The 26,069-nt window shown below is 47.1% G+C and overlaps 1 protein-coding gene across 2 annotated transcripts; it reads left to right on the top strand.

Annotated features, from left to right (window-relative positions):
* The first annotated feature begins 243 nt into the window (after window positions 1-243).
* Window positions 244-25,574, top strand: sdcbp2 (syndecan binding protein (syntenin) 2). Of its 2 annotated transcripts, none has more exons than XM_062541939.1 (9): window positions 244-401; window positions 9,026-9,077; window positions 9,846-9,939; window positions 12,861-12,961; window positions 14,300-14,467; window positions 15,837-16,012; window positions 23,617-23,788; window positions 24,444-24,535; window positions 24,925-25,574. In XM_062541939.1, the coding sequence occupies exons 2-9, from the start codon at window positions 9,027-9,029 to the stop codon at window positions 24,977-24,979; spliced, it is 909 nt and encodes a 302-aa protein (XP_062397923.1). In that variant the 5' UTR covers window positions 244-401; window position 9,026; the 3' UTR covers window positions 24,980-25,574. The 2 variants fall into 2 exon arrangements, with proteins under 2 accessions (XP_062397923.1, XP_062397922.1); XM_062541938.1 differs by having other exon boundaries at window positions 14,297-14,467.
* Window positions 25,575-26,069: the final 495 nt, after the last annotated feature.

Below are 26,069 nucleotides of genomic sequence, written 5' to 3'. Positions count from 1 at the left end.
TATGACTAAGAGTCATATGATACATAATTTGACAGTGTATCAGTGACTCATGTCAACATCCTTTCTCCAGAGCTGTAATATAGATTTTTTTTATGTTCCCGACCAGCAGTACAACAAAAATCTTCACATTGGCGTGACTAGTAAACGAAGGTTAAACTGGCTACAGAAAAGTCTCCAACAGCTGGTTTAAGGCAAGGCGGTCTGAAAAACGCTATCATACGGTCTATGGACATACGTCATCCAAGCCCGTGCCTACCAGGAAGTTTAGCAAAGAAGTTCCAGTAACAGCGCAAAGCGAGAGGTACCTCGGCTCGGACGGCTCTGGTTTTGTTGTCTCGTTAGCTACAGGAATCTCGTCCTTCCCGTGTTTGCTTGGATTTCAGCACAGTGTAAATTACAAGGTAAGAACATTTCCCATGAGTACGTTTTGAGTATGGACGCATATGGCAATTCGATGAATAGGCAATCGCGCTAGACCTGTTATGCTTTTAAAAAAATGTTTAGCTGATGATCAGCTAGCTCAGTGGCTTGAGTTGCATCTTTAGCCTAGTAGCTAACGTTATCCAAGCTAGCTCGCATAGCTCACAAGTGGTAACTATCGCTAGCTGCCTAGCGGTTTCTCGAAAGAACAAAGACAAATCCTTTTTGGTAAAAATCTGACTTTATCTACCTGTCATCTTTTACGAGGTCATTAGAATAACGCACCTTCAACATAGGGTATCCTTTAGCAGGACAGCTGATAAGTTGGAGTTCGACATAATTGTAAAAGTTCACTGGCAAGTAGTTAAATCAGTGGTAATAACAGCTTAAAGTAACACCTGGGAACCCACCCCGTTAGCTAACTTAGCGCGATGGCTGTGATGGCGCAGTTAATCTCGCTATTACAAATAAGTTAACCGTTTTCTTAATAATTCGTCAAAGATACGTGTCTTAGTTCAACTCAGCAGTCTATCACCTCTCTCCAGAATTCATGAACGTTGGCTTACCGTTAACACAATGATCTGGCCTAATCATAGTCGGTATGCGGACATAACGTTGACCAAAAACATCTAGGCTACCGTTAACGTTGTTTATTATCGACGTGAATACTGTTAACTGCTAGGTGAGTTGACGTGGTCGAGGCACTTTATGTCGGAGGCCTCTTCTTTGCTGTGGCCAACATTTAACCTTAACTTATTTGGTCATTATGAGTTGTCTCCAAGTCATTTTAGTTTGATGGTTAACTCATCAGTAATTTTAGTGACGCTGATTTGCTTCCCCTCACATGTAAATGAAGCTGTTTGGTCAGACTAACCATCTTAACCTTAACAAGATCATTTTGCTGAAGGAGGTAGAACGGGGGATTCCGAAATGACATCAGCTTCAGGATTGTGTTGGCCACTTATGTCAGACTGGCTGGACATTGGTAGTGTTGCAAATATCACATGATCACATGATAGTAGTTCTGTATATTGCAAGTGCTGCTGCTGTCGATGGTTATGATGACCATGCAACTTAGTTTCGTTTCTCTGACCTCTGTGTCCATGTGTGTTTCTATTTCTCCCAAAATGCCCTCCCGTGACAGTTGTGCCCCCCAAAAATGCTTTTGCTCTGTTTGATTGGAGATCCTCTACACCACACAAACCCTTGATTCGTTTTTTGAAGATTTCCAGAACTGTCTGTTTGTGTTGGTAAAGTAATGGGAAATGCGATATTGTTTTTGTTTGAGGTTAGTTGTTTTTAGAATTGCCCAGAAGTGTCTTTAGCTAGTCTGGTTGTTCCAGATGTTGCTACTCTGTCTCTCTGTACATCTTCTGAAGTATAGGGCAGTCTTTTTAACAGTCTTTTTTACTCATCTTGTGGCCTCTTGTTTTGTGTTTGCCGCCATAAGCTGTATAAATAGCATGGCTGTGTTCCGCTAGGGCCTGCGCTGGTCTGGATAATAGCTCGCTTATGAGCGGCCGAAGGAGATTCTGCGGAGGACAATAGAGGCCCAGCACTCTCTGAGTGACGGACTGGAGTCCTCTGATTCAATTATGTTGTTGTTGGAAGCACTCAGCCAGTACAGAGTGCTCATCACTCTGCCCAGGAATGACTTGCACTTGTGTTTTTTCCTAGTCCCGAGCTTCACCACTTCCAGTAGAAGGCAGCCGCAAAGTGGGCCGTTAGGTGTGTGCAGGCAGGGTATGTTGCCAGGAAGCCCTAAGTAATGTTATTCTAAGGTCCCTCGTTCTAGCCAGCGCACTGTGAGAGTGACCCACCCTGCCCACAGCCCAGAGCAAACATTGACGGGGCTTTACAGCCCCTGTAATGCCATAATGGAGGGATTGTATGACATCCTCACCCAGCAGGTCGGTTGCTACTGGTGTGTCCCACTGAGTAGAATCTTGAATCTCGTATTCTGCTGTGACATGGAAAAGACTCGGTTGCATCACGTGTTCTGCTGTGACATGGAAAAGACTGGGTTGGATCACGTGTTATGTGTGTAATATTTGGTTGTAGATCTGCCAGTGTGGGAACTCCCCTTCCTACCGCACAAAGAATCTCTCCTGTCTGAGAGACTTTGGCCTCCAGTTTCCGCTGAGAGTAGGAATCGATCCTCACTGGCCATCTCGCAGTTTCCGCTGAGAGTAGGAATCAATCCTTACTGGCCGTCTCGTAGTGGCCTACTGGAGTGTTTTTCTCAACGCTCAAAATGTTCCGGTTGGGAATGTCAAGTGGGAGCTGATTAAGGTAGTTAGCAGTCATGCATTTGGCCTTACTGGATAAAAACAAGGTGAAAGTCGTCCCTACAGCTGTCAGCTGACTATCTGAACTTCAGGGGCTATACAAAGAATCTAAAAAAGGCTATAGGTAACTAACTAGTGAATTTAGGAGAAACCACTAAAAGTAATGGTGGTGTCACTCGTAACTTTAGGACTCTTAGTTTGTTTGATGTAAAGTAATTCACAAAGCATTTTAGCTCTAGAAGTAGCACCTAAGTCTGGGACAGCTAAGAAGAAGCCGAGAGGACTCCTAACTCACTAAGACCTATTCGTCAACAATCCTTAGACCTTTTTGTGGCATTTCTCGGCGCAATGTTTTGAAATGCACATCTGCAGCTAGGAGCTCTCAGTTACGAGGGAATAATTATACATTGTGACTAAGGGATGCAATAACGCCACCAACAACATCCAGAACCATTCAGTGTCAACGTGTAAACTAAAGGTTTCGTTGTACATCAAATTAAGTTGTTTCCTCTCTTTGCAAACGTACATGTCTTAAAAGAGATTAATTTAAAACATGTTGCAAAGATGCTGCATCAATCTGTGGTGCATTTCATTAGACTACTAGGCTATTGGCTCTATCTTACTCTTCATGTATTTAGGGTATTTTTCATCATCTTCCATCCTTCGTGGCAGTCAAGGTCGTAACCATGATGTCACTGATGGGGGGGGGGGGGGGGGTCTTTGGGGGTGTCTGAGGCATGACTGGACTATGAACACACAACAGAGAGAGTGGTACATGTCTACACACACTTCTTACACACCAGAGGACTTGGTAAATGCGTTTAACTTAGTGTGGGCACGCTGTGTCTTTTTGAAAGGAAGTCATTGTGATGCTGACCACCAAAAACTTGTGCTTCCTGTTTTGATTGTAATAGATTGGCACATCATGTGACGCTCTCTTGCGTATGCACACACACATTGCAGAGGGATGTCTATAGGGAAGTATCCCTGCTCACTGTCAGGGGAGGCTGGCGTTGGCCAGCTTCTCTCTATATAAGGGAGTCGCTACAGGCTCTTGCTTAAGCATTATCGCAGGAGTGGGAGTGGTGTTGTTGGCCAATATCGCCACGGCTGAGTGCCATAGGTAACTACAGCCATGGCGATATTGGCCAACAACACCACGACCACGGGTGCGATAATGCTTTTATACAACATTTCCATTGCCAACAAAAAAAAGATACCCGAGTGCATTTTTAGGAAGGATAATTATTATTTGGCATCGTTTTATTTAGCCCAGTTCCTCCGCTATGCGAAGTAGGTCTAGCTCAGAACGCTTGTGGTTGCTATGCAACTGCTAAGTCAAAGAACATGGAATGCCGTCTCTGGTTAAATCAAAGCGAAGAATCAACGTCGCGGAGTGATTATTAGCTGTGAAGAGTCACCAGTGGTGATATCGGTTAATATCACCACTGATAGAAGGCGTCTCGTCCAATCAGATATTGCTTAATCGTTCGACCGGACCTAACTGTTGTATAATCAACAATATCTGCAACTGATGGCCTGCCTACCGCACAGGATACGTAATATAGGTCATACAGAGATGTTCTACCACACTAGGGTATATAATATAGCACACATACAGAGATGTTCTACCACACTAGGGTATATAATATAGCACACATACAGAGATGTTCTACCACACTAGGGTATATAATATAGCATAGAGATGCTCTACCACACTAGGGTATATAATATAGCATAGAGATGCTCTACCACACTAGGGTATATAATATAGCATAGAGATGCTCTACCACACTAGGGTATATAATATAGCATAGAGATGCTCTACCACACTAGGGTATATACGTAATATAGCATAGAGATGCTCTACCACACTAGGGTATATAATATAGCATAGAGATGTTCTACCACACTAGGGTATATACGTAATATAGCATAGAGATGCTCTACCACACTAGGGTATATAATATAGCATAGAGATGCTCTACCACACTAGGGTATATACGTAATATAGCATAGAGATGCTCTACCACACTAGGGTATATAATATAGCATAGAGATGTTCTACCACACTAGGGTATATACGTAATATAGCATAGAGATGCTCTACCACACTAGGGTATATAGTATAGCATAGAGATGTTCTACCACACTAGGCTGTGTAATATAGGCGTACGGAACGTATATAGATGTTCTACCACACTAGGATGTGTAATATAGGAGTACGGAACGTATGTAGATGTTCTACCACACTAGGCTGTGTAATATAGGCGTACGGAACGTATGTAGATGTTCTACCACACTAGGCTGTGTAATATAGGCGTACGGAACGTATGTAGATGCTCTGTACCATGGGCCTCCCTGTATTTGCATAGCATGTTCCGTCTCTTCTGCATCCCCACCTGTGTTTCCACCTCACCAGGGCCACCTCTGCACAGTACACTGCCAGCAATCTAGTGCTGCCACTAACGACTAATTTTCTAACGATTAATCTTTCGACTAATTTTTCAATTAGTCGACTAATCTAAACGACTATTTAAAAAGAAAAAAAAAAGGTTTTTGTTATTTTGTTGTGTCCATTTTATTTTTAACTCAACTGAAGGGCCAAAACATGACATATAGCCATAGATATAGATATGCTCATATCAATATCAGCCTACTTTTGTAGAGTTAATAACAGAATTAATAACATTACAGCCGTTAGAGACGGGAGACCAAAAATAAATAGGGGGTCAATAGCAAAACGATTAGTCGACTAAAAAAATTGGCATCGACTAATTTTCATAATCGATTAGTTCGATTGTGTCGATTAATCACGGCAGCACTACAGCAATCCACTCGTAGCCTCTCTCTCGTCACTTCAAAAGCCTGGAGTCATTCTGACTGTCCCCAGTGGTTATTCACACATAATCGCTGAGGTTCTTGAACATGGCCTGTCATTGCTCGTGGCTTCCTGTCTGTCTGGATGCAGCTGTAGCGTGTGTGTGTGTGTGTGTGTGTGTGTGTGTGTGTGTGTGTGTGTGTGTGTGTGTGTGTGTGTGTGTGTGTGTGTGTGTGTGTGTGTGTGTGTGTGTGTGTGTGTGTGTGTGTGTGTGTGTGTGTGTGTGTGTGTGTGTGTGTGTGTGTGTGTGTGTGTGTGTGTGTGTGTGTGTGTGTGTGTGTGTGTGTGTGTGTTCTCTGAGCAGCAGCTCCTGGATGAGGAGGTGTCTCTGTGCCCATTCACAAAGCACACACACACACACCCACTCACCTTTATGTAAGAGTGCCGCCACTCACCGGCTCCTCCAGCCTGCCCAGGTGCCCTCTGGCACGGCATAGGCTGCATCAGCTCATCAGCTCATGTGATTGGCCCTCTGGCACAGCACAGGCTGCATCAGCTCATGTGATTGGCCCTCTGCCACAGGCTGCATCAGCTCATGTGATTGGCCCTCTGGCACAGCATAGGCTGCATCAGCTCATGTGATTGGCCCTCTGGCACAGCATAGGCTGCATCAGCTCATGTGATTGGCCCTCTGGCACAGCATAGGCTGCATCAGCTCATGTGATTGGCCCTCTGGCACAGCGTAGGCTGCATCAGCTCATGTGATTGGCCCTCTGGCACAGCGTAGGCTGCATCAGCTCATGTGATTGGCCCTCTGGCACAGCATAGGCTGCATCAGCTCATGTGATTTGCTGGCAGAAGATGGACTTCTCTCCAGCCCAACCCAACCCTGGGTTACTTCTCTCTAGCCCAACCCAACCCTGGGTTACTTCTCTCCAGCCCAACCCAACCCTGGGTTACTTCTCTCCAGCCCAACCCAACCCTGGGTTACTTCTCTCCAGCCCAACCCAACCCTGGGTTCCCTCTCTCCAGCCCAACCCAACCCTGGGTTACTTCTCTCCAGCCCAACCCAACCCTGGGTTACTTCTCTCCAGCCCAACCCAACCCTGGGTTCCCTCTCTCCAGCCCAACCCAGCTCTAATGGGTTGCTGTGAGCTCTCGGCTGCTCATTAGTTTTCCATTTCCTGGGAAATAAATCATCAGAGTGCGCCATCATCAGCCAAACGAATCCACCCAGGTCGGGTTTTCCCCTAGCATCTCTTGCGTGCATTAGCATCTCCTGTGTACATTAGCGCACGTTATTTCTGTACAGGCTCAACTCCATCATGCTCTTGTCATTTAGCCTCTATTGTACATTGAGCATCATGGAACTTTGCCAGGTGTAAAGCAATGTGTTGTAGGGCTGAAGATTACTCATTGTTTTTTTTTAATCGATCATTTCAACTAGTGCAGTTGCAGCTTGGGATTATAATTATCTGAGACTATTTTGGGTTTAGCAGAAGTGATGTAAACAAAGGCACTACGCAAATTACAAAACCGAAACCACCTGAGGCCACACGGCAACACAACAAACATGTAGCAGCTTGTGGAGCAGCACAGACAGCCGTGCCCTGACCACAGCACTACAGCACTACAGCACTAGTACTGCTCACTACAGCACTACAGCACTAGTACTGCTCACTACAGCACTACAGCACTACAGCACTACAGCACTACAGCACTACTGCTGGCTCAGTATCTGTACAGGCAGCCGTGCCCTGACGGCAAGTACACAAGTACACAAGTACTGCTGGCTCAGGAATGGAGTGGATGATATGGTGACTATGGCCATGAGATATCTCCCCCTAAATCACTCAGCCCTGCTGTGCTGTGCTGGGTCTCCTCCTCACCCCTCTCCTTCTCCTCCTCTCCTCCTCCTCCTCTCCTCCTCCTCACCTCCTCCTCTCTCCTTCTCCTTTTCTCCTCCTCTTCCTCACTCCTCTACTCCTGCTCCTTCTCGCTCCCTCTCCTGAGCTCCTCCTCACTCCTCCACTCTTTTCTCCTCCTCCTCACCTCCTCCCCCTCTCCTCCTCTTCCTCACCCTCCTCCTCTCATCCTCTTCCTCACTCCTCTACTCCTGCTCCTTCTCACTCCTCCCCCTCTCCTCCTCTTCCTCACTCCTCCCCCTCTCCTCCTCTTCCTCAGCCCTCCTCCTCTCCTCCTCTTCCTCACCCCCCTCCTCTCCTCCTCTTCCTCACCCTCCTCCTTTCCTCCTCTTCCTCACTCCTCCCCCTCTCCTCTTCCTCACCTCTCCTCCTCTTCCTCACTCCTCTACACTCGCTCCCTCTCACTCCTCCACTCTCTCTTCTCTGGATCCTTCATCCTGTTCTCCCACACACTGGCTCCAGCGTGTGCGGTGGCTCGTCCTGCTTATTTTTATTGATTTTTTAACAGGTTTTATGTAACGCAGTCCACACCCCCGCCAGGCAGAATGTCTGGAGGCTAGCCGTGTGACTGATGACACATCCTGCACTGCTGCTCCTTCATTCATTTATTCATTTATTTAGTTAGTTAGTGAGTTCATTGTGCTGCTGTGATGTTTGCGCTAGTTTGAGATGGTCAGTCCACTCTGTGGTGTTTGCGCTAGTTTGAGATGGTCAGTCCACTCTGCGGTGAGCTAGTTTGTGTGTGTGTGTGTGTGTGTGTGTGGAAAGGACTTGTGTAGGTGGGAGAAGTGTGGAGGAAGTGGTTGCGTTGTTGCAAATGCTCAACAATATGCAGAATGAAAGGAAACTGAGGATGTGTCCCTGTTGGGGTGAAGGGCCTGTGTTGGCTTGTCCAGGTTTTTTTTTTAATGTATTTTGACCAGCCATGTGAAAGACTATGCTATTCAATAAAAAACAGAATATTTGAAATAATGTCTTGCCTTTTGTTATTTCACAAAATAATCGTAATCGAAAATCGGATTTTGAGAAAAGAAAATCAAGATTTTATTTTTCGGCAAAACCGAACAGCCCTATCTGTAGCATGTGGTTAGTATCCTGCGTGTCTTCCAGAATATACAGATTATTGAGTAAGTGTATACACCTTCACTCTTCTTGGAATCATTTCAAAATACTCTATGTATGAAAGGACTCCAGTAAATACAAAGAGCAAAAAGATGATGTGATTCTCGATAAGTAAATAGTAAAATGGTCATAAGTAAGTTGTGTTAAAACACTCCCAGTGGAGTATCATGCAGGATTAGAAGACAGAGCTCCATTCAAAAGCTGCAATCTCATTAGAGCAGCTGGCCTCCATGCCAGCCAATCACAGCTCTACTCCAGGGACTTATAGATAGCCTCTCCCCAGCCAATCACACAGCTCTACTTGAGTCCGGGTTCTGTGTTCTGTGTTCTGTTCTCTGTTGTTTGTGTTCATTGTTCTGTTCTCTGTGTTCTGTGTTCTGCTCTCTGTGCTCCGTGTTCTGTACAGCTTTTGTATTGTTGTTGATCAGTTCTTGTGTTGTGTTTTGCAGAATGTCGCTCTATCCATCCCTTGAGGACCTTAAGGTGGACAAGGTCATGAAGGTGAGTCAAGGTCATTAATGGTCAGTGATTTGAAGATGTTGAAGGTCGGTGATTCAGAGCTACAGATCACATGTGGTCAAGTGGCCTCTTGGGGTGGAGGACGGCAAGTAACTAGAGATTAGCCTAGAGATTGGCATGGTGTTTTTTCAGTTAGCCTATTAGCTGCTTTGATGCTCATTTAGCTCAATGCAAATCAAATCAGCTAATAGGCTAACTGAAAAAAACACCATGCCAATCTCTAGGTATGTGATGATGTTGGGCTATTTTAATTCCAAAGGCCAAGGGAACTGGTCTCATGTCGACTCTGGTCTCATGGCTGGTCTCATGTCTCTGGTCTCATGTCTCTGGTCTCATGGCTGGTCTCATGGCTGGTCTCATGTCTCTGGTCTCATGTCTCTGGTCTCATGGCTGGTCTCATGGCTGGTCTCATGGCTGGTCTCATGGCTGGTCTCATGGCTGGTCTCATGGCTGGTCTCATGGCTGGTCTCATGTCTCTGGTCTCATGTCTCTGGTCTCATGGCTGGTCTCATGTCTCTGGTCTCATGGCTGGTCTCATGTCTCTGGTCTCATGTCTGGTCTCATGGCTGGTCTCATGTCTCTGGTCTCTGGTCTCATGTGTCTGGTCTCATGTCTCTGGTCTCATGTCTCTGGTCTCATGGCTGGTCTCATGGCTGGTCTCATGGCTGGTCTCATGGCTGGTCTCATGGCTGGTCTCATGTCTACTCTGGTCTCTCTGCTGGTCTCATGGCTACTGTGGTGTGTCTGCAGGCCCAGTCTCAGTTTGCCCACTCCACCACTCCGGCCCTCACAGAGGGCAGCTACCAGCCAGCAGTCGCCGCCGGCATGGGGACCCCTGGATCAAGTGAGTCCCACACACCACACACTTATAGCGCTCTCTCTCTCTCTCTCTCTCTCTCTCTCTCTCTCTCTCTCTCTCTCTCTCTCTCTCTCTCTCTCTCTCTCTCTCAGCCTCTCTCTCTCTCTCTCTCTCTCTCTCTCTCTCTCTCTCTCTCTCGGTCTGTGTATATGTGTATCTGTGTTAGGATTTAGTGGATTAGTTCGGTTCAAGACCAGTTGATTTAGGGGACTGGTCTTAGGGTTCAGCTCTTGGGTTTGAAAGGCTCTAAAGTGCAGTGAATTTATGGGGCTTAACTTCAGGTGAATCCAGAATTGTAGTGACCTATTTTGGACATTGATCAGTACTGGAAATGGGCCTGGTGCATTCCTGATCACTTTTCTCTGGACGTGTGACCCATTTTTGCAGAATTGAATCCAGCTCTCTCCCCATTCATTTAGATAGAGCCCGGTCTTGTTCCGGTCAAAGTCGCTGCCCGACCCCATGGCCAATATGGCTGCTGAGTGACGTGACCTTGCTTTAAAAAGACTTTGGTATGGCTGTATAGGGTGCTGGTCCCATCTAGTGTAGTCGTGTCCACTCTCATAAATGCAATGGGCAGGATGGTGCTGGTGAATATTTTGGATCACATTTTAATTGGGATATGCATTTGCTGAACATTTATTTTTATGGCATAAAATGGTCTTTGTGCTGTGTGCCTCTTTCTTTCTTTCTTTCTTTCTTTCTTTCTTTCTCTCTCTCCCTCTATTTCTCTCTCTCCCTCTCTCCCCCTCTCTCCCCCTCTCTCCCTCTCTCTCCCTCTCTCTCCCTCTCTCTCTCCCTCTCTCTCCCTCTCTCTCCCTCTCTTGATGGGATGCCCTCTGAGCCTTAAGGCTTTTGTTTCCCTGTGTGTCAGTGGCTGGGGTCGCCATGGAGATGTGTTCTGGCAGCAGGATGGGGGGGTTGGCCTGCTACCCAGCAGTGATGTCAGGTTGTTTCCTCTGCGTCTTTCAGCCCAACAGCTTCTTTCTGCCACAGTCATTCTGTCCCTCGGAGTCTCTTTCTTTTCCATTGCTGGGTTCTGAACCCTCTCTTCCTCCCTCCCTCTCTCCCTCTCTCCCTCTCTCCCTCTCTCATTCTTGCTCTGTTCTTCTTTCTTCCCCTCCCCCTGCTCTGCATTTTGTGCATTTCCTTCCATCATTATGCCTCATTGCTACTCCCATCTCTCCATCTCTCTCTCTATCACTCACTCTCTCTCTCTCTCTCCCTCTCTCTCTCTCTCCCTCTCTCTCTCTCTCTCCTCTCTCTCTGTGCTGAATCCTTCTCTCTGCGTCTTGCTCTCTTTCATCCTCTGCTGTGTTTTTTTTCTCTCTCCACCCTCCCCGTCCTCTTCCTCCCCCCTCTTCATCTCCCTCCTCCTCCTTCCCCTCCTCCCCCTCCTCTTCCTCTTCCTCCCCCTCCTCTGTCTCTCTGACTCACTCTCTCTTCTGAACGCCCCTTTGGTTTCCTGTCGGCTGCCTTGTCCTTGCTGCTTAGTGAGCAGTGCTGCAGCAGACCCTCTCAATCCCCCCCCCACCCCCCACACACACACTAGTACAGACCCCCTCACCCCCCCCCCCCCCCCCCCCCCACAGTAGTGCAGTGCTGCAGCAGACCCTCTCAATCCCCCCCCCCCCACCCCCCACTAGTACAGACCCTCTCAGCTCTCTTTTTTGTTGTGGCCAGGTGTGTGCAGACCCGTAGATGAGTGTTGTGGCCAGGTGTGTGCAGGTAGATGAGCTGTGTTGTGTTGTGGCCAGGTGTGTGCAGGTAGATGAGCTGTGTTGTGTTGTGGCCAGGTGTGTGCAGGTAGATGAGCTGTGTTGTGTTATGGCCAGGTGTGTGCAGGTAGATGAGCTGTGTTGTGTTGTGGCCAGGTGTGTGCAGGTAGATGAGCTGTGTTGTGTTGTGGCCAGGTGTGTGCAGGTAGATGAGCTGTGCTGTGTTGTGTTGTGGCCAGGTGTGTGCAGGTAGATGAGTGTTATGGCCAGGTGTGTGCAGGTAGATGAGCTGTGTTGTGTTATGGCCAGGTGTGTGCAGGTAGATGAGCTGTGTTGTGTTATGGCCAGGTGTGTGCAGGTAGATGAGCTGTGTTGTGTTGTGGCCAGGTGTGTGCAGGTAGATGAGCCTGTGTTGTGTTGTGGCCAGGTGTGTGCAGGTAGATGAGCTGTGTTGTGTTGTGTTGTGTTGTGGCCAGGTGTGTGCAGGTAGATGAGTGTTGTGGCCAGGTGTGTGCAGGTAGATGAGCTGTGTTGTGTTGTGGCCAGGTGTGTGCAGGTAGGTGTCGTAAAATTATTTCTGCGCTCAGATATATGCTGGTATCTACGCTCTGTTGGTAAATGAGGGCCTGTGTGTGTGTGTGTGTGTGTGTGTAGTCCTGGGGAAGCAGAGAACGTCCGTGTGTGTGTGTGCGCGTAGTCCTGGGGAAGCAGAGAGCGTGTGTGTGTGTAGTCCTGGGGAAGCAGAGAGAGTGTGTGTGTGTGTGTGTGTGTGCGCGCGCCCACTCCATGGAAGCACTTAGTGTCCGTGTGCTTTATGATCTCCTCATGCAAATATGCCTCTATATGGCCGCCGCACCCTCTTATGCCCACGCCAGCAGGTCTGGGCACGCGGGTGTGCGTGTGTGCGTGTGTGCGTGTGTGCGTGTGTGCGTGTGGTTTTGGGCCTTTTTGTTCTGAGAAACCATCCTGGCTCACTGGAGTAAGAACTGGCCATTGAGGTGTCTTATGTGATCTTCACTAACCCACTGCTCTCCTGCTGTTGTATAAGTGTATATATATAAATGCTATAGATTCACTAACCTGTGTGTGTGTGTGTGTGTGTGTGTGTGTGTGTGTGTGTGTGTGTGGGTGTGTGTGTGTGTGTGTGTGTGTGTGTGTGTGTGTGTGTGTGTGTGTGTGTGTGGTCAGCCCTCTACCCCAACCTGCAGGAGCTGGGCGAGTACATGGGCCTGAACCTCAACAGTGACGAGGTGCAGAAGAACCTGGCGCTCGTGCCCATGGCCGACACCGTAAGTGTGTGTGTGTGTGTGTGTGTGTGTGTGTGTGTGTGTGTGGCCATCTTACAGCGTGCGTGTGTGAGGCGGGGTCATCTAGCGCGTGCATGCGTGCGTACGTCTGCCACTGCCTCTGTTTCCAACATCCATTGCTCCAAAACAGGGAAGCTCACCTGTTGGCCTTTTATGCTAAAGCTCTGATTGCTAATTGTAAAACTGTGTGACTGGTGTTTGCCCATGTGATGAGTCAGTGTGCATAGTAGGGCAGTTAGCTTTAGAATTTGAATGGCAGTGTGTTCCTTGTGAAAACAAGATATTTTATTCATGAAAATTTGCAGATGCAGAGAATTGTGTGTAGTGAGAATTGTGTGTAGTGACAGGCTCGTGAAAAATTTGTGTTCTAGAACTGCAATTTGAGTGTAAAGCAGACATTGTGCTTATAGTTCAGCAGAATCGGTTCAGGAGGTTGGTGCATGAGCTACATATTATGGGAATTGTGTCTCAAGTACCAGAAATTGTGTGTAAACAATTGAGAAAAACTGTAATGCAGAGTGCAGGCACTTGTGCAGGCAGGACCACTGTGTAGCGTAGCGTAGCTTAGTCACTAGTGTAGCGTAGTGTATCGTAGCGTAGTGTAGCGTAGCGTAGCTTAGCGTAGCGTAGCGTAGCTTAGTGTAGCGTAGCGTAGCTTAGTTTAGTGTAGCGTAGTGTAGCGTATTGTAGCGTAGCGTAGCTTAGTGTAGAGTAGCGTAGTGTAGCGTAGCGTAGCGTAGCGTAGCGTAGTGTAGCTTAGTGTAGCGTAGCGTAGTGTAGTGTAGCTTAGTTTAGTGTAGCGTATTGTAGTTTAGTGTAGTGTAGCGTAGTGTAGCTTAGTGTAGTGTAGCATAGTGTAGCCTAGTGTAGTGTAGCGTAGCGTAGTGTTATGGAGGAAAAGGCCAGTGTGAGTCGACTCTGCAGCTTGGTGTTCTTGGAATCATCACAAGGAGAGACATCACTGACTCACTAGCCAGCAGCAGTCTGGAGGTGTGTGTGTGTGGAGGAGGTGCTGTTGTCGAAAGGTGTCTGTGTGTGTCTGTGTGTCTGTGTGTGTGGAGGAGGTCTGCTAAGGACTGTGTGTGTGTGCCTTGGCAGCTCTAAACGGGTGCTTATTTCATTTTCTATTGACTATGCTAAATTTTATTCTAGAACATGTGTGTTTGATGGCCTGCTCATGTTGCTGTGTGTCCTCTCGTGTGTTTCTCTGTGTGTGTGATGGCCTGCTCATCTTACTGTGTCTCTGTGTGTGTGTGTGCGATGGCCTGCTCATCTAACTGCGTGTCCTCTCGTGTGTGTCTCTGTGTGTGTGTGCAGCAGGTGGCGGTGCCCGCGGGCATGGGCGTGGGCGTGGCTGGCATGGTGCGTCCGGTGACGGGCGGTGACGTGGGCATCAGGCGGGCGGAGATCCGGCAGGGCCTGCGTGAGGTCGTGCTGTGCAAGGACCAGGACGGCAAGGTGGGCCTGCGGCTCCGCCAGATCGACAACGTGAGTCACCCACCGGCGCCATGGCCACCAGCCACTGCAGCACACACACCACCTCCCACCACACACACCACACCACCTCCCATCACTCACACCACCTCCCATCACTCACACCACCTCCCTGCTGCTCACACACCACACACGCACACCACACTCACACCACCTCCCATCACTCACACCACACCACACCACACACACCACCTCTCATCACACTCACACCACACCACACGCACCACACACACACCACACACACCACACACACCACACACACCACACACACCACACACACCACCTCCCATCACACACACCACACACACCACCTCCCATCACTCACACCACCTCCCATCACTCACACCACCTCCCACCACACACACCACACCACACACACCACACACACACACACACCACACACACACCTCACACACACCACTTCTCACACACACACCACCTCCCACCACACACACCACACCACACACACCACACACACACACACACCACACACACACCTCACACACACCACCTCCCACCACACACACCACCTCCCACCACCCACACCACCTCCCATCACCCACACCACCTCCCATCACACACACCACACACACACCACCTCTCATCACACACACCACCTCTCATCACACACACCACACCACACCACACACACCACCTCTCATCACACACACGTCACACACACACCACCTCCCATCACACACACCACACACACACACACGTCACACACACACCACCTCCCATCACACACCTCACACACACTACCTCCATCACACACACCACTTCTCACACACACCACCTCCCATCACACACACCACCTCCCATCACTCACACCACCTCCCACCACACACACACACACACACACACACACACGTCACACACACACCACCTCCCATCACACACACCACACACACACACACGTCACACACACACCACCTCCCATCACACACCTCACACACACTACCTCCCATCACACACACCACTTCTCACACACACCACCTCCCATCACACACACCACCTCCCATCACACACACCACACACACCACCTCCCATCACACACACCACACACACACACACACACACACACACGTCACACACACACCACCTCCCTCACACACACACCACCTCTCTCACACACACCACCTCCCATCACTCGCACCACCTCCCATCACACACACACACCACCTCCCATCACACACACCACACACACACGTCACACACACCACCTCCCTCACACACACCACCTCCCATCACACACACCACACACACCACCTCTCTCACACACACTACCTCCCATCACACACACCACTTCCCTCCCTGCTCACACACCCCACACACCCCTCTCTCTCTCTCTCTCTCTCTGCAGGGCATGTTCCTGCAGCTGGTGCAGGCCAACTCCCCGGCGGCTCTGGCCGGCCTGCGCTTCGGTGACCAGGTGCTGCAGATCAACGGCCAGAACTGCGCCGGCTGGAGCACCGATAAGGCCCACAAGGCCCTGAAGTCCGCCGCCGAGACCCGCATCGAGCTCGTCGTACGCGACAGGTCAGTCCGCCGCCGAGACCCGCATCCAGCTCGTCGTACGCCACAGGTCAGTCCCGCATCGAGCTCATCGTACGCGACAGGTCAGTCCGCCGCCGAGACCCGCATCCAGCTCGTCGTACGCGACAGGTCAGTCCGCCGCCGAGACCCGCATCCAGCTCGTCGTACGCGACAGGTCAGTTAAGCATCGAGCTCATCGTACGCCACAGGTCAGTTAAGCATCGAGCTCATCGTACGCCACAGGTCAGTTAAGCATCGAGCTCATCGTACGCGACAGGTCAGTTAAGCATCGAGCTCAATGTGTCATTTCGACTCTTAATAACCCATTGAGAATAGCCGAATGGCTGAAACGTCTGCTCAGTAAAATCCTTGTCAGCAAAGACTTGTCCATGTTTTTCAGAGTGCAAACCTTTTCTGCATTCTCTTGATCTCTTTTGGTTTGACGCACCTGGTTAAAAAGGTTTTCATCTAGAGCGCAACAGTACACCTTCTGACTCTTCATAACCCGGAAGATCCCCCTCGCCCCTACAGCCCCCTAGTCCCATGTCCCTTTGTTTACAAACACAAATAAACCTTCTGTTCCGATATCCGGTTGTTTCCGACCATATCGGCTTTTGTGGATTACCTCCCATATTCTAAAATCTGAATCCACAATAACAAGCGAAATGACTTCTCTCTGTCTGATAAATGGCCAGTCCCCTTGCTGACCTCCTCAGGATGAGGGCTCAAGTCCCAACGCATCCTGGTGATCGTTTACCCTCCTATTTAGCGCTGTCCACTTGTGATCAGATCACCAAAGACACGTTATAAGACCATATGCAAACAGGTCCAGTATGAATGATTCCTCTTTAACAAACATGATTAGAGATCATTGATATGATGATCAAAGGTCTCCAGTAGTCTGGCTATCACCATACTAAACTCAATCTTTTAAGATTGAACATTAGTCTGGGGAGTCTGCGCTTTATTTCTACTGCACAAGAGGCGTGATCAATGGACAGTTCAAATGACTCTGCACTTTTGAATAGTCCTTCAACCAATCAGAATAACGATCCTTTTGGATAAGCTAGTTTGTGATTGGACCCAGAAGATGTGGCCAGGAAGCAGGAGAGATAGATGTGCAGGATTCCAGCTGAGCTGCAGGGACCTCGCCGGCAGATCAGGCAGGGTTGTTTACCCAGCCAAGGTCTCCAGGTTATTAGCATAGAAATATATAGGATTCTGATATGGCCGTCTCTAGCTGAGGTGGGTGTTGGTGTTTAGCTGAGGTGTGTGTTGGTGTTTAGCTGAGGTGGGTGTTGGTGTTTAGCTGAGGTGGGTGTTGGTGTTTAGCTGAGGTGGGTGTTGGTGTCTAGCTGAGGTGTGTGTTGGTGTTTAGCTGAGTTGAGGTGTGTGTTGGTGTTTAGCTGAGGTGTGTGTTGGTGTTTAGCTGAGGTGTGTTGGTGTTTAGCTGAGGTGGGTGTTGGTGTTTAGCTGAGGTGGGTGTTGGTGTTTAGCTGAGCTGAGGTGGGTGTTGGTGTTTAGGTGAGGTGGGTGTTGCTGTTTGTCTCTAGCTGAGGTGGGTGTTGGTGTTTAGCTGAGGTGTGTGTTGGTGTTTAGCTGAGGTGGGTGTTGGTGTTTAGCTGAGGTGGGTGTTGGTGTTTAGCTGAGGTGTGTGTTGGTGTTTAGCTGAGGTGGGTGTTGGTGTTTAGCTGAGGTGGGTGTTGCTGTTTAGCTGAGGTGGGTGTTGGTGTTTAGCTGAGGTGAGGTGTGTGTTGGTGTTTATCTGAGCTGAGGTGTGTGTTGGTGTCTAGCTGAGGTGTGTGTTGGTGTAGCTGGAGTCAGTGCAAGAAGCCAGAGGTCCAAACTGGGTCGGCTTCACACAGGCCGTGAGGAGAACCAGCGGCTGCACCGGCACTAGGGATGCAACGGTACAGTTTTGCCACGGTTCGGTTTGTATCACGGTTTTTGGGCCACGGTAACGGTTCGGTTTCAATATATCAATATTATCTTGGCTCTAGCATACAGGAGGCTATATTTGCCTTTTCTATTTCAAATCAACAATGTGCTTCTACTTACACTTGCAGAGAAAATATTAAATGCATAGCCTGACACAGATGAAGCAGAATCACAAAAATGTATTAAAAGAAAAGAACACCATCATTGCCTTCTGTCATAAACAGGCAATGTTATCCATAGTGCAGTGCAGCATAAAGTAATGTGTAGTTATTTATTTAATAAACTCACTGTTCTTCACACATTTAAAGAAAATACTTAACTGTTATACACCCTCAAAAAAGTAGTCAACAATTCTGAAAATCTTCTCAAAATAATTGGTGAGGTAGTATTATGTGTAGTTTCAAATGGATATTTGATTTGGGAGTGCCTGCCCTGTCCTCTTTTATGAACGTAAAAAATGTAAACATAGACAAAAGTGCAGTGCAGCATTAAAAATATTAGAACAATGAAATGAACATTATTGCAACCTGTTGTCGGGGGGGGGGGGGGGGGGGCAATATTCCGAGAAGAAAGTGGCAAATTTGCCACTTCACAAAGTGTCTGTTTCCCCTGTGTCTCCTGTCGTGTGTGTGTGTGTGTGTGTGTGTGCGTGTGTGTGCGAGAGAGTTTGTGTGATTGACGAGTGGACGAGCGATTGGCTGATTTAGCAGTGAGTTTATTGTTTTTCGAGTGGACACCTCCCGCTGCCCGTAGCCTAGCATGTACAACGTCAGGAAAATAAATGACCCGAGTTTGGAATGACATGTCAGCCTCCCCATCTCCTATAACCTCCCATCCCTACAATATTTTCCAGTAAACTATCAAAAAGAGAATGCACTCAGCTGTGTCGGCGTCACGCTTTCTTAGGCTACTCTAGCGAGCAATCAACGCAGGGCAGAAACCACCGGTTACACTGTTACACACAGACTTTATAATGTGGCAAATTTTCGACCTTCTAAAGTGGCAAATTTGCGTCTTTACAAAGTATATATACGTGGCCCTAATACGCCGTCGTATTCGTTATGTCTTTGGGAATTATAGGAATATTGTTGTCGAAAGGCTGCAGCAATGGATGGTTGGGTTTTCGGTGGCAAACTAACTCTCCGTGCTGCTCCACTTAAGGTTACAGCCGGGTGATGAAGGCGCAAGTGGGCCGACATGTTGGATGTGTTACCTTTATTAGGTGATCGTTGTGAAGCAGTGCTTGCAATGCACACTGTGCTTTGTTTACTGACGGTCTTTTTGCCTTGTTCGTGGGCTACTTCAAATGTCGCCATGATCAGCCGCCGGTAAAGTTTGTTTCTTGGTTTCTTCTCACATGACTCCTTCATTTGCATTTCAACGCGCTTATTGGCTCTTGGGAAATTCAGTAAAATTCTGATTGGTTGTTGCAAGGTTGACGAGAGGCAAGCTGAACAGTCAGAGAAAACGCATCCCCCGGGTCCTAAGCACTCCTCTCTATCGCTCCCAGGCTACGCGCGCGCAATAACCTTGTATTAAATAAAAAGTTTAATGTCGCGTATACCGAAATATTGCGGTTTAGGTGAGTCTATTGAACCGAACAGGCCAAACCGAACGGTTCAATAAATTATTGAAAACCGTTGCATCCCTAACCGGCACATTGTATCAATATTTAAAAGCTGCTGTGCTCCAGCGCGGGGAGTTTGCTCTCGACATGGCCGTTATCAGTCCTCAGGGTGGTGTGCACACACGCGGCGTATTATGGGATGTTATGCTGGAGCCGCTTGGACTGCACTCACTAGCCAACACGGCTGGGCCACACATGCAGTTAGATGGTGTCATTGTTTCCATTGTGGAATTGCAGGGCAAAGTCCACGCAGATAAAAGAGCTTTTCCTTCCCCGCCTCACCAGCGAGCATGTGGGCGCTTTGGTTCCCCCTGGTGGTCAGAATTATGGTCACATCTAGTCAGTGACTCATTTTTGTCCAGAACCTCAAGAGGCAGAGCAAAGCACTCCACTCACAGTTGCTTAGTGTATCTGCCATCAAGCTTCCTTTGAACTACTTCATTCACAGATTCAGTTAATGATGCATCTGCGGCTTATATTTACCTCCTCTAATTCATATTTTTAGGTCTTATTTTATGTCATATACAGACCCTCCATAAGTGTTTGAACACATGCTAAAGTTCATTAAAAAGAGGGGTATAGAATCATCTTTAGAATCATCTTTTGGAATTGATCTTAATGCCTTAAAAAAAAAAGAGGAAATATCCAACCTTTTAAGGACATCTATTTGTGAATGAGTAATGTATCGTGAAATCTTTTCCTTAAAATACAGTTGTCATAAGTATTGGAAACACCTATGTTAACCCTATGTGTTAAATTCCCATAGAGGCAGGCAGATTTGTATTTTTAAAGGCCACTTATTTAATGGATCCAGGATACTATGCGTCCTGACAAAGTTCCGTTGGCCTTAAAATAGCCCCAGTCATAAGGGTCTCCCATATGCCACAACTCTAGAACCGTACAGTCATAAGGGTCTCCTATATACCACAACTCTAGAACTATACAGTCATAAGGGTCTCCTATATGCTCAACTCGAGAACCATACAGTCATAAGGGTCTCCCATATGGCACAACTGTAGAACCATACAGTCATAAGGGTCTCCTATATGGCACAACTCTAGAACCATACAGTCATAAGGGTCTCCTGTATGGCACAACTCTAGAACCATACAATCATAAGGGTCTCCTGTATGGCACAACTTTAGAACCATACAGTCATAAGGGTCTCCTATATGGCACAACTCTAGAACCATACAGTCATAAGGGTCTCCTATATGCTCAACTCTAGAACCATACAGTCATAAGGGTCTCCTGTATGGCACAACTCTAGAACCATACAGTCATAAGGGTCTCCTATATGCTCAACTCTAGAACCATACAGTCATAAGGGTCTCCTGTATGGCACAACTCTAGAACCATACAGTCATAAGGGTCTCCTGTATGGCACAACTCTAGAACCATACAGTCATAAGGGTCTCCTATATGCTCAACTCGAGAACCATACAGTCATAAGGGTCTCCTATATGCTCAACTCTAGAACCATACAGTCATAAGGGTCTCCTGTATGGCACAACTCTAGAACCATACAGTCATAAGGGTCTCCTGTACGGCACAACTCTAGAACCATACAGTCATAAGGGTCTCCTGTACGGCACAACTCTAGAACCATACAGTCATAAGGGTCTCCTATATGGCACAACTCTAGAACCATACAGTCATAAGGGTCTCCTGTATGGCACAACTCTAGAACCATACAGTCATAAGGGTCTCCTATATGCCTCAACTCTAGAACCATACAGTCATAAGGGTCTCCTATATGGCACAACTTTAGAACCATACAGTCATAAGGGTCTCCTATATGCTCAACTCTAGAACCATACAGTCATAACGGTCTCCTATATGTTCAACTCTAGAACCATACAGTCATAAGGGTCTCCTATATGGCTCAACTCTAGAACCATACAGTCATAAGGGTCTCCCATATGGCACAACTCTAGAACCATACAGTCATAAGGGTCTCCCATATGGCACAACTCTAGAACCATACAGTCATAAGGGTCTCAAATATGGCACAACTCTAGAACCATACAGTCATAAGGGTCTCCCATATGTTCAACTCTAGAACCGTACAGTCATAAGGGTCTCCTATATGCTCAACTCTAGAACCGTACAGTCATAAGGGTCTCCTATATGGCACAACTCTAGAACCGTACAGTCATAACGGTCTCCTATATGGCTCAACTCTAGAACCGTACAGTCATAACGGTCTCCTATATGGCTCAACTCTAGAACCATACAGTCATAAGGGTCTCCTATATGCTCAACTCTAGAACCATACAGTCATAAGGGTCTCCTATATGCTCAACTCTAGAACCGTACAGTCATAAGGGTCTCCTATATGGCACAACTCTAGAACCGTACAGTCATAAGGGTCTCCTATATGGCACAACTCTAGAACCGTACAGTCATAACCAGACATGGGCAGTATTTCAACTATATGTATTTTAAATACGTATTTAATTACTTCAGTGTATTTTGTAATTTGTATTTTGCAGGATTGGAAAAAATCAAATGTACTTTGTAACAAAATACTTTGAGGGGTTGTATTTAGAGTATTTAAAATACTTAAATACTTAACAAAATCTCATCATTTCCCCCCTCAAATTAGCCAAACATTCATCACACAGTTAAATATAGCCTCTTACCTAGTATAACCATGACAATATGCTATGCTTATCATAGTCTGGGAGTCAAAGGTCAGAATCTTTAGGACATGAACCCCATGACATGAGGATTTATGTAAGGTATCAACCAAGGTGTCCTGATCTGCAGAAATAATGGAGGAGACTGAGACAAAAACCTCCCCAATGCGAAACAGTCTCGAGTTTTCACCTCCCAGTTAATTAATTCTGTATATTGAGACACCTTACAGGATGTTACTTTATTTGTCCCCCGTGTTGCCAGTCATGTATGAAGGCAAAAGGCATGCATTTATAGCACAAAAAGGGAAATGCATTTAAAAAGGCTAACCTGTTCAATCTGTTGTACTACTTTCATTGAATACGGAAAATGATGGTGGGTAGTTTGCTTCGTCAGAGTTGCAAAGCCTGCTTGTTGTCAGTTCAATCATCGTTTATATTGATATAGGATGCTGATTACATTTTTTACTAAATTTAGATCTACTTCATGGGTAGCCTGGCTCCGCCTTCCTACATACTTCCGTTCAGTTTTCATTTCACTCCACTACGTAGTCTGGGTCTGCGGTATATTCACAGGTTTTCTCAAGACAAAAATGTGCAGGTCCAATCAGCGAACAGAGGGAGTAGCTGAGAACGATGACGTTGAGGTCGCTAGTTTGAGCATGTCACCTCACGACCAAACGTTTATCGATTGGTTATGGCAGATCTGAGAGGCTCTGGGCAGAGTATCCGCATTCAAGGAAATTCATGCTTGGCAATGGAAAGTGTCCAGACTCTCTGTACATTATGAATGTACGAGAGTATGGTAGGACCAGGCTACTTCAGCCCAAAGTAAAGAATTTAGACCTCTGTCCGCCAATAAAAAACTAGTATTTCTTGTAGTTTATTTTAAAAGTTGGTATACCATGATTATTGTGGGGGTATTTTTGTATTTTCTAATTACTAATTACTTGTATTTTAATTAAATACATTTTTCACATCCATATTTTGTATTTTATTTTGTTACATTTTCTACGCCAGTATTTGTATTTTGTAACAAAATAGTTTTTGATGTATTTGTGCCCACCTCTGGTCATAACGGTCTCCTATATGGCACAACTCTAGAACCGTACAGTCATAAGGGTCTCCTATATGCTCAACTCTAGAACCGTACAGTCATAAGGGTCTCCTATATGCTCAACTCTAGAACCGTACAGTCATAAGGGTCTCCTATATGCCACTGTTGTGAATGCTGATTCATATTAGTGGGTGTTGGAGCTGGACTGTTCCTTGCGTATGCTGACTGGCTCCTCCTCCTCCTGTGTGTGTGTGTGTTGCTTTGGTCGCTTTGGTTAAAAAGCGTCAGCCAAATGAAATGTAATGTAATGTAATGTGTGTGTGTGTGTGTGTGTGTGTGTGTCCAGGCCGTTCCAGCGCGCCATCACCATGCACAAGGACAGCTCCGGCCACGTGGGGTTCATCTACAAGTCCGGCCGCATCACCTCGCTGGTCAAGGACGGCTCGGCCGCCCGCAACGGCATGCTGACTGACCACTACATCTGCGAGATCAACGGCCAGAACGTCATCGGCCTCAAGGTGCGTCCCACCTTGGAGCTGGGCTAGTGTGTGTGCGTGTGTGCGTGTGTGTGTGTGTGTGTGTGTGTGTGTGTGTGTGTGTGTGTGTGTGTGTGTGTGTGTGTGTGTGTGTGTGTGTGTGTGTGTGGGGGGGGGGGTGGTGGTAGTGTAGTCGTGTAGTGGTTAAGGAGCTGGGCTGGCGTGCAGTAGTGTGTGTGTGTGTGTGTGTGTAGGGTGGTGTTAGTGTAGTGGTTAAGGAGCTGGGCTAGCGTGCAGTAGTGTGTGTGTGTGGGTGTGTGGGGGGGGTGGTGGTAGTGTAGTCGTGTAGTGGTTAAGGAACTAGGCTAGCGTTCAGGAGCCTGAAAGTTGTGAGTTCAATTCCCGGCTTCCACCGTTGTGCCCTTGAGCAAGGCACTCCACCCCTCCGGGGCCAATGTAATGACAATGTAATGACAATGTAATCCCTTGTAATATAGTTGAGTAATGAGTATGAGTCACTTTGGACAAAAAAAAGTGTCTGCTAAATCTAATGTAATGTAACATAATGTAATGTAACATAATGTATGTAATGTAATGCAATGTAATCTTGGGCAGGTCTGTAACTGCTATCTAGCGTCTCTGTTTGTGTCTTTGATTGTCGTGCGGAATCCAACTGAATTGCTTTGTGTGTTTGCAGGACACTCAGATTAAAGACATTCTGAGCACCTCCCCTACTGCCATGACCATTACAATCATGCCCAAGTTCATCTACGAGCACATGATTAAAAAGTGAGTATTCACAGGCAATGGAACTCCAGTCACCAGCTAATAGAGTCATGTGGTTAACTGAACTTAGCAGAAGTAGTGCATTTTGCATGACCATTGTAATCCTCACCTAAGATCTAATGGCTGTATCCTGCTGCATAGAGGTTAAAGGTTTGTCAAGTGTTAGGTTGTATCCTGCTGCATAGAGGTTAAAGGTTAAGGTCAAGTGTTAGGTTGTAAACGTGCATGACCGGGTGCTCGCAGGTGTCTGCTGGTGTTGGGGTCTCAGTGTCCAGCTGCTGGTGTTGGGGTCTCAGTGTCCAGCTGCTGGTGTTGGGGTCTCAGTGTCCAGCTGCTGGTGTTGGTGAACGTTTCTGTGTTTGTTTGTAACGTTGGTGACTCGTTGCTCGTAGGATGTCGGGCGGTCTGCTGCGGTCTGCCATGGACCACTCCGTGCCTGAGGTGTGAAGCTCGCCGCCGGTCCTCTCCAGATGCCGGTCCTCTCCAGACGCTACAATCTCTCCAGCCTGCCCTGCCACAGACCGCGGGGCAGCTGCTCTACTGCTGAACTGAACACCTTCACATTACCTCCATCTATCAGCACACACACACACACACACACACACACACATATACATGTACCTTACCAGAGGCCTTCTTTTCTACTGGTTATAGTTCAGTACTCTCCATCTGTCCACTTCCTTTTTCTACCTTCTCATTCTTTTAATATTGTTGTCTTTTAAATGTACTTCATAATAATGCATCACATTTATCAAATGTTAATGTTTTTTTAATTTGGCTCATGACGTGCACCTTTTTTACTGTATTTTGTTTTTACAAAGGAGCAGAATTACGAAGCCATAGGATTGAGTTAAGAGCTTCTGTAGTGGTAAAATAAAAGGAAAAGGATTGAGGGCATTGACTAGCACTCCTAAGCCTGACCCCCCCCCCGCAGTTTATTTCCTAACTGATGTTGATTTATGCCAAGAATGAAAGACTGACTGGTTGATTTACAGCTTCAGATTGAGTATGTGTTCAAAATAACAATAGAGAAAAAAGAAAACATCACTTGATTTGTCATGCAATGTCCTTTTTTTTTTAGGAATTTGTAACTTTTTGATAATTCTCACCACCATCATCCTGAACATGTTAGATCCTGTAAAAATATATATATATATGAATGAATGTAACCACAAGATGATTATTGTACAAGAAAAAAAAAACAATAAATAACTCTGCTACAAAGCGGTCTCAGGTGCTATGTGCAGCCCACCTGTGTCCCCGCACGCTGTTGACTCTGATCTCCCCGTCGGAACATGGCGTCAATGTATCGATAACGTCTTACCAGCACAACACAACTGCTGTTGAGGATAGCGTCAATGTATCGATAACGTCTCACCGACACAACACAACTGCAGCAGCAGCGCAGAGGGTTAGAGGAACGTGCTGTTAATGTATCGATAACGTTTCACCAATACAACACAACTGCTGTAGAGGAACATGGCGTCAATGTATCGATAACGTCTCACCGACACAACACAACTGCTGTAGAGGAACA

Source organism: Sardina pilchardus, chromosome 7 (genome assembly GCF_963854185.1).
Source record: "Sardina pilchardus chromosome 7, fSarPil1.1, whole genome shotgun sequence".
Classification (NCBI taxonomy): domain Eukaryota; kingdom Metazoa; phylum Chordata; class Actinopteri; order Clupeiformes; family Clupeidae; genus Sardina; species Sardina pilchardus.
The sequence above is the reverse complement of the archived record's forward strand: the minus strand, read 5'-3'. Positions and strand labels throughout refer to the sequence as shown.